Genomic DNA, 11,486 nt, shown 5'->3' on the forward strand with positions numbered 1-11,486 from the left:
GTACACTCTTGATATCATAGGAGTGTCTCTTATTTGAGTGGGATCGACTTAGCATACTTGAATTTTCATTTTGATTTTTACACAGTTTTAAGTTTTTACATGCAGTGTGTATTTGATCTTAATTTTAAAATTTCAATCTGAATTTATAAAAATGAGTTGAAAAAGTATGTTGATTCCCAAAGATTTTATGTGTGGAATGCAATCAAGTGATGAATTTTTATTTCTTCCTTGCCAAGGAACCGCTGTTGTTTTTTTTTCAATTGATGCAGCTCATTTCTAAACTTCTTTTCTGAAGCGCAATCGAGCCTCTTCGGCCTTCATTTCTCCATTTTCTTACACATTTCAATCACTAACGTTGCCATTTAAGCGATTGACAGTATAGATGGCCATTAGACTTGCTCACAATCTTATACAATTTAACACCTGATAGTACTAAATGAAATATTCATGATCAGATTGCATCTCATGTTCCAGATTTAGAACTTTCAATAAACTTTTCTCGGATTTATTAAACCAATGAATGCTCGAGACGATGACTCAGGTTACGATAAAACGATGAGGTCCTGCCTTTTCTTAGAACGGAAAAGGGGAAAAGGGAAAGGGAAAGATAATAGCTTCAGAACCAACTACACAGATTTCTATTGCTCATCTCTTGTTCTCAGTATCCACAGATTCTGGCAAATGCAAATGGTAAACATCCAGAAAAAAAGGGAAGAATCAAACACCTTCCTTTTCCTCTTCTTCATGAAAACAAATATCTACCTTTCTGTACATATAGAAGCTCAATTTGAAAATGAAATACAAAGGGCTGAATACCTACTCTTAAGAGTACAATGTTTTAACGGGCATGTACCAACAATGCTCCTGGTGTGGGAGATATGCTTCGTACATTGAAAATTTATGGTGATAAACACGAGACGCTAAATGCTGTTTGCGGAACGAGATGAATCGGCACGGCTGGTTAGATCGGAGTGCTCTCTCCTCAACATCTCCTCAAAGTTCTGGAAGCAAAAGGGCTGAACCTAGGCGTGGATGATAAGTCACCATCAGTTGGGCCATAGCGATAATTAGTGTTCAAGGGAAAAGAGAAAAGATATATATATTTCTGCCTCTATAAAATAAAAGTGCAGTAATCTACTACCAATGAAAACAATTAACAGTCTAGAGTACAAAGTTCCCTAAGAAATCAAGGAAAAGTTCACTAAACTTTTTACTGAGGCCTGAATATGAAAAAGGGTGGCACCTTGATATTACTATCCTCAGACATCAAATGCATCAACAACTTATTTTTTGTGGACAAATATGATGTAGAATGTACAAGTAATTTCTTCAATACCTACTACAGTAATAGCAAACAGCACTCGCATGAATAACTCTGTGTGTGTGTGTGTGTGTGTGTGTGTGTGTGAGAGAGAGAGAGAGAGAGAGAGGAGGAGGAGGAGGAGGAGGAAGAGGAGGCAGGGACCTTCCATCGCCTTTTAACGCCCTGATTGCGCTGAATATGCTCCAGCTTTGATATTATCTGCTTGAACGATGGCCGTTTGGCTGGCTTCTCATTCCAGCATTCCTCAATCAGCCTGCCACAGAAGGCCAAAATTCCTATTGTTAACCCATAGAAGACTGAGGACACCAACTCAAACAGGCAACACCACACACTTGCAATAAAATGAGAGACACTCACTCTTTAAGCCCATGGGGATAATGCTTTGTGGGAGCTGTAAATGATGGACGATCTTTGGAAGCATAAGCTTCAAGAGCTTCCATTTCATTCTTTGCAGAAAATGGTGGACATCCCTCTATCATCTACAGCACATTACAAGTATGACTTATCATGCCTGGGATAGAATAAGACTCAGAATGGCTAAAGACTGCCCCCTCTAAAGTACATTCAAACAACTATAGTGCATAAAAGTCACTGAATGGAAAAGGGAATTTGCAAAGGGAAGATTTCACTTTCAGGAATTGATAAAGCAAGAAAGTTGAAGAAAGAGCATTCACTGCATAGCCATTCAATTCCCACTCACATCTTGTAGCAACACTTGCTTAGAGTAAAAGAAGTCGAAAACATGCAAATCTCTTCTTAAAATAGACAAACCCTAAAGCTGCATCTCATTGGTTTAAATTTGTAGGACTATGTAGACCTATAAAAGTCTTCAGTTGCATGAATAACACAATTGAGGAATTACTCTTTCTCCACACCAGATAAATGGGACAGTGAATTGGAAAAATTACCTATCCTCATTTAAGTAAGGGTATAACAAACAATTAGTGTAATTGCTTGTTATCCTCTTATGATTTGTACTGTTCACAGGCTATCACACATTATTCTCAGGTAAAATGGCTCTATCATTTTACTTTGGGAATAACAGCTTTAAAAATATAGCACCCTAAGTATAATGCCACCAAGCATATGAGAATGCAGTAGCCTAAGTTCTACTATTCATAAGCATTATTATGATTACAGGAGAATGATACTTTCTAAACCTAATCACATATTTTTAGCATTGAAATCTATCTCCAGTAGTGATTTGATCTCTAAACAAGTTTTCCTAAGCCAAGAATCATCGCATTCATATTTGCAGTTTCTACAGTTGCTCTTTAATAAATTCATAGTGTTATCTCAATGTTATATCCTGAGAAACTCCCTACTAGCTAAAACCAAATCATACTAATTAATTTGTGATAGAGAATTCAAGCAGGCTTCTTTACCTCCATGACCACTATCAATTCAAAAGCACAAGTTTCTGCTATACATTAAAAAGAAAGGGTACTTAAAACCACGAGATTCTTTTATACACTGAACATAAAGCATGTTTCTCTCTTCACTACAAGACACTATCCAGGAAACAGAATAAAGAGAAACCAAAATTCTTGACTCTTAAAACCACAACTAAAGAAAAATATATTTACCTCTTGCAGAATCAAAGCAAATGAGAAGACATCCACTTTGGTATCATACTGTTCACTTTTGAAAACCTCTGGTGCAACATAGCGACCTGACAATTGCTTTCAATATTTAAATTGAATCTCCAATTTAACTAAAATACTAATCATAGCAGAAATTCATTTATCATGCTCATAAAGAAGACTCACAAGATGTATCTTGACATGTTAAAGGTCTGTCTTCTTTGACAGTCAGCAGCTTGCTAACTCCAAAATCTGCGACTTTTAGATGTCCAGCATCGTCCCTCAGAATATTCCTGTTCTCTCATATGGAAAGCAACAGATAAAGCTCTGAATATCAGAATTTAAGGAATATTGACTTGATATGACTACAACTTAAGAATTAACACTATATTACACACTAATGTCTATTTTATGCACCGAGGTGAAGAAAAACTCACGAAGGTTCAAGGTCTCGATGGATTATTGCTGGTTTGTTTTCATGTAAATAGTTCATTCCCCTGCAAATTTTGCAAAAGACATAGTTAATGATTGCTATAAATTCAAATACTGTGCAAAGAAGAAGGTTCATTAGAGGCCATTATCTATGTCAGCATCAGAATGCTAACTATAGTACAATACTCTAGGACCTGTAGTGGTTCCAGATATCATCACTCATCATTTTCCAAAAGAGCAGATAATACATGTCAGTCACAATGATACATCTTAATGTTTGAATCCTTTGATTCATACATTTTGCAAATACCAACTATATACTTCCAGATAGTTCAAAGATTATCTCAAGGAAATATATGCATTATTTCAGCTAAGAATGGTCTTTGACAGACAGAAATTTGTCCGATGTACTTCTATTACAAGCTTTATAAACAGTTTTCAGAAGGATAATGGACAGAATCACACAAACTGTAAGTGAAAATTAATCATCTATCACATTCATACCTTGCAATATCAAGAGCAAACCTAATTGCTTTTGATGGCCTTAGTGCTCTTCTGCTTGTCAAGTATTCACGGAGATCTCCCTGCATCAGTTTAGCAATTAAAGAATCAAAAGTTGATTTTATCTTCTTCAGCAATACCCAGGAAAGTTATAATAAATTAATAGCAAGTTCTCCTGGCCAGAGGACTAGATTTTCAATATGCAGATCATTCATTCTTATCAATTCTGAAAACAGTGCCAGATGTACTTTTCCTACTTCAACATATTTTTGCGTTGCTGTCTTCTCATTTTTAGAAGATCCAAAAGTAAAACAATGTCAAGAATTCCATAAAGATCGAGCATACAAAATTTCAGCATCCAACATAGATTGTTTTCTTTTTCATATTGTGACAAAATCTAATAGTCACAAACAAAGGATGCAACAGTTACATGTTAGCAAGAGAAAAGAATATCCCCACTTAGACGCCTTATAGATGTCAATTACGCTCAACTCTGCAAAGGATATGCTTCCCAAATTTCAATTCATCTGTTACTTTTGCTTTGAATTTATAGAAGAAGAATGGAGAAATATAAATGCAACTGCATGACACAGCCACTCTAGTTCCAAAACTCAAGTTTCAACATCTTATAAAAGAACCATGTCAAAATAAGAATGCAAATATTAAAATATCAAAAAGAGAAGTTCTCATAATTGGACTATTAACAAGCACTAGGGATGTGATATTCATATATCTCAATATAAACATATTAGCAAGCACTAGGGATGTAATTTTCATATATCTCAATAAAAGTCGCAGATTTTGGTAAAGGTGTATCACATGATATTTTTTTGGTAAAGACGTATCACATGATATTTCTCCCCGTGTGAAAGTATAAACGCAGAGATTTCTAATTAGTAGTCAGTGAGCAGATAATTCTTTGACAAGGGCATGAAACATCCAAAAGCATTGAAGTTTTCAAAAAATGGGTAATTTTATAGCTGGAATTAAAACCTTTGGTAGATATTCCATCACTATCATCATTGGGCTGCTTTGAGTTACAGCACCAAGAAATTGGACAACATTTGGATGCCTAATCTTCTGAAGGATTGCAAGCTCATCCCTAAAAGCCCTCCTGCAGCAAAACAACTCTTTTAAAAGGAAAGCATAATGATGATGATGATGACGACGACAACAACAATTTCGTGCAAAAAACCATGCCAACAATCTCAACTCACACTTTGTCCTCATCTGCAAACACTTCCTCTCGAAACTTCTTCACGGCAACTTCAGTTCCACGCCATGATGCCAGACAGAAAGTCCCCTGGAAAATATGCAGAGGTTACTTCATGGAGAAGGATTGGAAAATTAAAGGGCATATAGCATGGTGTGCTTTTCACTAAAGTTCAGAAGAATTTATTTAACAAATATTCAACCATGTAAATTATTAAGAGCAAATGATATTGAAAGAGCAGGGGGGGAGGATTTTACTCCTTCTTAACAGATCGATAACATTGAATTTTAGATACTAGAGCACCAAAAGTACAAGAACTAAATTCGGAAGCCTAAGGTTCAATTCATGAAGGAAACCATCAAGTTAGCGAATGCTCAATAATGAGAATTCCAATTGAGAGACGAAATCTCCTTAATTCCCAAACACATAGAGAATGGCTTGCTTCATCTCCCAACAATCACAGTGGTTGCATCTATAAGCTAAACTCCATCCAATTGCCACTTAACCAGCATTTTCCATTAAATACAGGTAAGCTGCACCTCACCGAATTGCATATTGCACAGAAAATAATAACACCCAAAGTAACCGAAGCTCAATCCTCTGGTCAAATGTGGAAAAACTATTCCTTTCTGTTCACAATCTCTGCAATCATGCAACAAAACCATTCCCTGTCCTATTACCCACATATCTGCTTTTATGCAATTCTTTCCAATCAACAGTATCCACACCATAGAACTGTTGACAACTTAGAACATATACACTGTTTGCAGCTTGAGATATTTAACTCTGAACTGCTGCTTGTAGTCTCACCACATTGTGCACGAAAACAGTCGAGGGTTCAAGAACCAGACAAAGGCTAACTACAATTCAGCTGCCTCTACTATTAATATATCAAACATAGACAACCGCAATGCCATGAATTTTCTTGACTTCTTCATTTTACTAAGAAAGTGCTTGTCCTGTATCAGAGCATGTCCTACCATTTGAATTTTGCACCCCGTAAATAGAAAAGTAACTATGAAATCACCTCACAATGAGCACTCAGCCAATCGAAGGTCATGATAATTTTAGGTTAACCTTTGAATTGGACACTCAGAACTCAAATTACATACAACAAAATCTCCCCAGAAGTCTCATGTTTTTGAGAACATTCCACAATAAGCTTTTGAGAATAGCACTAAACTCTTTAAGTTCCGTAAAATATTGCAAAGATGAGCTAACCAGAAGCTTTCAAAAGGAGAAAAACTGCACTTCTAGATTCACTTGATTGATATTGCTTACTAGGAGCAGTAAAAAATCATATCAAGCAAATGAAACCCCGGTTCCCTCATGCTTGTTGATGTAACAGAGAAATTAGAGGAAGCAAAGTCAAGCGAGCTCAATTATTAACATATCAGCCTCTGTAAATTAGTGTGACTTGCAATAAATGAATGTTGTGTGCCAAAATACACTTATAATAGTAAAGGCAGTGAGAACATAATTAAAGTGAATGCTAATCTCTCCCCAAAGCAAGAAGAAGCAAATGAATAAACTTTCTCTTTCCCCCCAGAAAGGGATGAGCTCTAATGTTTTTCTGAAGTTAACAAACCTCATAATTTCCAAGGACTTGAAAAATATAAATAGCCATCAGAAAAAGATTTCCTTACTTTTGTTATGTCCTTGCTGCTGGTAAAATCCAGATCATTCGAGTTGATCTCATATTCTGGAACTTCTCGAGCATGTTTGACATGCATCGGTGCCATCTTAAGTCATATATTAGCATTGGGTTACATATTAAAAATGACTCATGTCAGTTAAATGAAGTCAAAAGCAGTCCATGAAAAAAAAACAAATCTGGAAACATACCAAAGGTTTTGCACCATTTTCCTCCAGAAGTTTGATCACATCATGTTTTTTATAGTATATAGCATCTGCAAGAGGCTGTATGAACATTATTAGGTTCTGAACTACAGTCAAGGATAAATCTCTAGGAAAATCAAGATATAACAATATAAACATATGTGCACTATGCAACAGCTGAAACACAGTAAATCACAAGCAATTAATGGACAATGGGGCACAACAAGAGTATATGTAGCCCGTTGTACTAGCTCCATTGTCTCAATTATGTTTAGAGACTAGCTGACTAAATTATATTCACAGAGACAAATGTCACTTAGAGAGAGAGAGAGATTACTGATTCTACTCCATCTTTACAGTTGATGGAGTAGACTGTCCATAAAACAGTTTATTCAAGCCTATATATGCAGGCTTCAGGTTCTTACTGGACTGAATATTAAGGCTCTGTTTGGGCATCTTTTCTCACGTAATATACAACTGACTGTGCAGTGATGTTAATACGAACTTCTATCTGATGCTAAGAAATGCAATTTTCTTGGCCATTCTATTTGTATCCTGTCACTATATAGAATGTCTTACGGTGAAGAGACCAAGTTGTTTTGGTTATGCTCACAAAGGAGAAGAAATTACTCTCTTGAAAGAGAATTTCACACATTGCTATGGCTGCCACTAAATTTTCCAAGTAACATCCGAGAAGTTTGATTGATTAAGATACTGCACCAAACTAATGGTCTCACGCTCTTCAGGCATAAATAATGATCTAGCACTTGCTAAGCATTGTTCCTTACAACAAGGAACAGTACCAGATCACGAGGGACTGGGAAAGATGGAGCCGCTGAAGAAAAGAAGGAACTTGACGGGGTAAATGCAGAATATAGAAAAAGGGTAGATATAGAATACTTCACAGGCAGTATGAAGAAGGAAGGTACATCCTGAAGGGCAACAAAAAGAGTTCCTCCTTTCATGTACTTCGCCACCAAATTCACAATCCTCTTTTTACATGAATTTAGTACATGAAAAACAAGTTATGGCTTGAACTCCCTGAGTAATGACAAAACAGTAAAAAAGAAGAAAAGGGATGGCACTCAGTCATAGACACCAATGGCGAGCAAGCACGCCCAAACCCACAGAATATTCACACAGGAAACATGCTCATCCATTGAAACAACATAACACAGAAAGAATTCATCACAGAAACAGGAAATTCGCGGAGACATTGATCTTACAGTGCTGCCCCATCGGTCTTTGCAATCGACAATGGCCTTCCTTTCGATCAACAAAGCGACGACGTCCGCGTAACCCTGGCACGCGGCGATGTGCAGGGCGGTCCGGTCATCGATGTCCTTGAAATTGACATCGACCCCGGTATCCAGTACATCCTTCATTCCCTCCACGTCCCCCTCATTCGCCAAGTACATCAGCCTCACTCCAGGTTGAATCCCCGCGTCGAGCTCGTCGTCACTCGACTCCTCCTCCAACTCCTCCTCCAGCCTCTCCGGCGCCAGGGACGACTGCTTCCCCAAGGTAAACCTCACCGAAGCCTTCGCGTCCATCGAATGCGGCACTAAATCCACGCTGCCGGAACAAACTTTCTCCCAAAAACCCAACTTGACGAGACCCAAAAGCTCCACGCGCCGGTATCCGGATCCCTTCCCCCGGAATTCGATTCAAACCCGAGCCAAAACGCAAGAACAACCCACAAGCCGGGGAATTTCACCCACTAAGCACGCCGACAGAGCACAAGGAAGGGAGGGGAATCGTGGGTCGTGCGTGGACAGGAGCTAGAGATGGCGAGAACAGAGTTAAGTTCTGGGAATGCCCTGAAAACGGAGGAGTTGCTGCTGCTGCTGCTCAGGCCATGGTTTTATATAGGGAAAGAAAGAGGGGAGAGGTGAGCGTTGACGAAAGGCGTGGGAGACGGGGCGGAAGAGATGGAGGGAAAGTGTGAAGGAAGGAAGGGAGGAAGGAAGGAGGGAGGGAGGGAGGGAATGGTGTGGACGCGGAGGAGAAACTTCGGAGGCAAGCTAGGGAGGAAGCTCCAGGCAGGCAGCAGCCAGAGAAAATTTGACGAGAAGTTTGAACGCGCGAGGACGAGGACGAGTGGACCCCACGCGCGACGTGGGCGCGTGGGGGATGGTTCCGGGCGACTCGGCACGGGCTGGCGGCTTTGGTAGTTGGTCTACTCAGCTTCGCTGGATGCTTTAATTTTTATGTTCTTTTTTGTTTTTCTTTTATTTTTGTTTTTTTCGTAACGGCGTTTCGGGTTGACGGCGCCTGATGGGAACGGAGGGCGGCTTTGCTTTCCGTGTTCTTGGAAACGGTCGCGACTCGAGCCGTGGCGCGTGACGACGACGACGACGACGACGTTTTTTGTTGGGTCGACAGCGATGCTTGTCAAAAGTCAAATAAATTGAATAGATAGATTACCAAAAAACGCCTTTTTGGGGAGAGAAGTGGATCTAGCTCTACTCGGCAACCGATTAGTTAGATCTGATTTTAGGGAGAATTGGTCCATTTCGGATTTCTAAGGCCGGCCGATGATCAATGTCCCAATGTGCAACGATTTAAAAATGCTTCACACGTAAGGTACACATAACACCTAGTAAATGTGTAGTGGTCCCACTAGATTATGCTTCATTTCCATGGTAAGAAATGTCCCAAATATGGTAGAAGGATTTTATTTGTGATATATATGTATGTATAAACCTATTAAAAAAAAATCGCATATATTGAGAATTGAATTATGATTTTCAACTTGAGGAAATGACACTATCCATTTGATTGATGTATGTTTTTATAGTAACATGGTGCAACAATAAGATCTTAGTGTAAAAGTTGATCTTTTTGAACAAGACAAAAATTGGACCGGGTAGAATCGGGAACTAGTCATCCTAAATTTCAATGTTCCCGAAATTTGCCGATCAAATGGCGTAAGATATGACACAAAAAGATATCATATTTATATAAATTTATGTGGGAATTCGAATCAAACATTGATTCCATGTTTACTGTCATCCAAAAAATGCTACTCGTTCAACTCAAAAAAAAAAAGAAATTTCAAAAGAAAGACTTCAAAAAAGAAATTATGCCGTCCAACAGTATGTTTCTCATTCAACTCAATGAAAACAGAAATTCAAAAAAAAAAAAAAAAAAAAAAACCTACCATCTAGCAAAATGCTGAAGGGGACATTTCTTCTTTTTATAGCAGGAAATCTACGACCCATAAAAGCTTTCATTATCTTGCCATGGACAACTAGAATAAGGACGACTGTATTGTATTTATCTTATGATTAATGACGTGGAGTTGAAAATCAGATATGAATATCTAGGTAATCAAATGGATGCACACGGTCTTGACTTTGATACGTCGAAAATTTCTGCAAGAATGAGCAATTTGAGGATCTTTTCCATTTTTGCGTCACGTCAAATTTAATGAATCGGTCAATGAAATGAAAAATGGAAACCCTCGTTCTCATTTAACGACTCTAATCATGTGATCCACTAGACCACTTTATAACGACGTCTCGATACACGTTAGTGTCCAAATTGAATTGTATAGTACGACAAAATAAAGAATTTCTTATCTGGATAAAGAAATGAATTTTAAAAAAAAAAATCACGCGGCAGACCCATGTGCCCTATAAATAGGACTTCTTTTCTTTCACGCTTTTAGTAAAAACTCGAAAAGAAAATCAAACCGTGGAATAAAGATCAATATAATAAAGTCAGAAAGTACCATAATTAAAATAAGCAAAAAAAATAAGGTAATAAAATAAGAAAAGGAGCGTGTGACGTGGCAACCTCCTTGACTCTTCGCTATAATCGCAGAACCCCGCGCATCCTTGTCGGGAAAGTTGGATCTCAACTCATAAATTAATTCGACCAAAAAAAAAAAAAAAAAAAACTCATAAATTAATTGTGGAAATTTTCGAGAAAATTTCGAAAAAGGCCGCGCGCATCTTTGTCGGTAGATTTGGATTTAATCTCCAAATCCGCTTGAATTCGGTCCTTAATCTTTATTATTAATTGAAAAAATCATCATAATTCATTAAGAAATCACTTATCTAAACTTTTGACTTGACGGGACATGCAATCAATCATATTTTAAGACGTTAAAAATGAACATCAAGTAAGACTCTAAAGTCCAACTATAAATTAAAGGGTCATAGAGGCCTCCAACAATTAGGTGGATTGCTGTGATTCTCCTTTCCCCGAAAAATTTAAAATTAATTCATCACCCATTGAAAAAAAAAAAATTAATTTAGATCTAAACTTTGCACAATAATAATCTGAATTATATGATTCACAAAAACTCTTTTAAATTCGTGATCTTAGTGTTTATAAGCGTTCCAACGAAATAAAGATTTTCTTATAAAAAAAATTATGAAAAAAATCATGACGAAGCCCCGTGTGACCTATAAATATTCACGACTTTTTTCTGTACCTGCCTGTAATAAAAATTAAAAAGAAAGGCTTAAATCAAGTTAGAAAAAGGTGGAATAAAGAGCAATATGATAAAGTCAGAAAGTACTATAATAAAATAAGAAAAAAAAAAAGTGCTCAAATGAGAAAAGGAGCGGGTGACGTGGCAACC

General features: G+C 37.5%; 1 protein-coding gene across 2 annotated transcripts; it reads right to left on the minus strand.

Moving 5' to 3' along the window:
* Window positions 1-615: 615 nt before the first annotated feature.
* LOC104445073 (integrin-linked protein kinase 1) lies at window positions 616-8,981 on the minus strand. 2 transcript variants are annotated; one of them, XM_010058877.3, is made up of 12 exons: window positions 8,119-8,981; window positions 6,899-6,973; window positions 6,700-6,795; window positions 5,058-5,143; window positions 4,834-4,954; window positions 3,844-3,923; window positions 3,345-3,404; window positions 3,094-3,200; window positions 2,911-2,996; window positions 1,682-1,803; window positions 1,466-1,577; window positions 616-1,022 (listed from the first exon to the last, which is right to left on the minus strand). In XM_010058877.3, the coding sequence occupies exons 1-12, from the start codon at window positions 8,443-8,445 to the stop codon at window positions 921-923; spliced, it is 1,374 nt and encodes a 457-aa protein (XP_010057179.2). In that variant the 5' UTR covers window positions 8,446-8,981; the 3' UTR covers window positions 616-920. The 2 variants fall into 2 exon arrangements, with proteins under 2 accessions (XP_010057179.2, XP_010057182.2); XM_010058880.3 differs by having other exon boundaries at window positions 616-1,016; window positions 8,119-8,964.
* Between the last annotated feature and the right edge of the window lie 2,505 nt (window positions 8,982-11,486).

This window comes from Eucalyptus grandis, chromosome 5, assembly GCF_016545825.1.
Source record: "Eucalyptus grandis isolate ANBG69807.140 chromosome 5, ASM1654582v1, whole genome shotgun sequence".
NCBI lineage: Eukaryota > Viridiplantae > Streptophyta > Magnoliopsida > Myrtales > Myrtaceae > Eucalyptus > Eucalyptus grandis.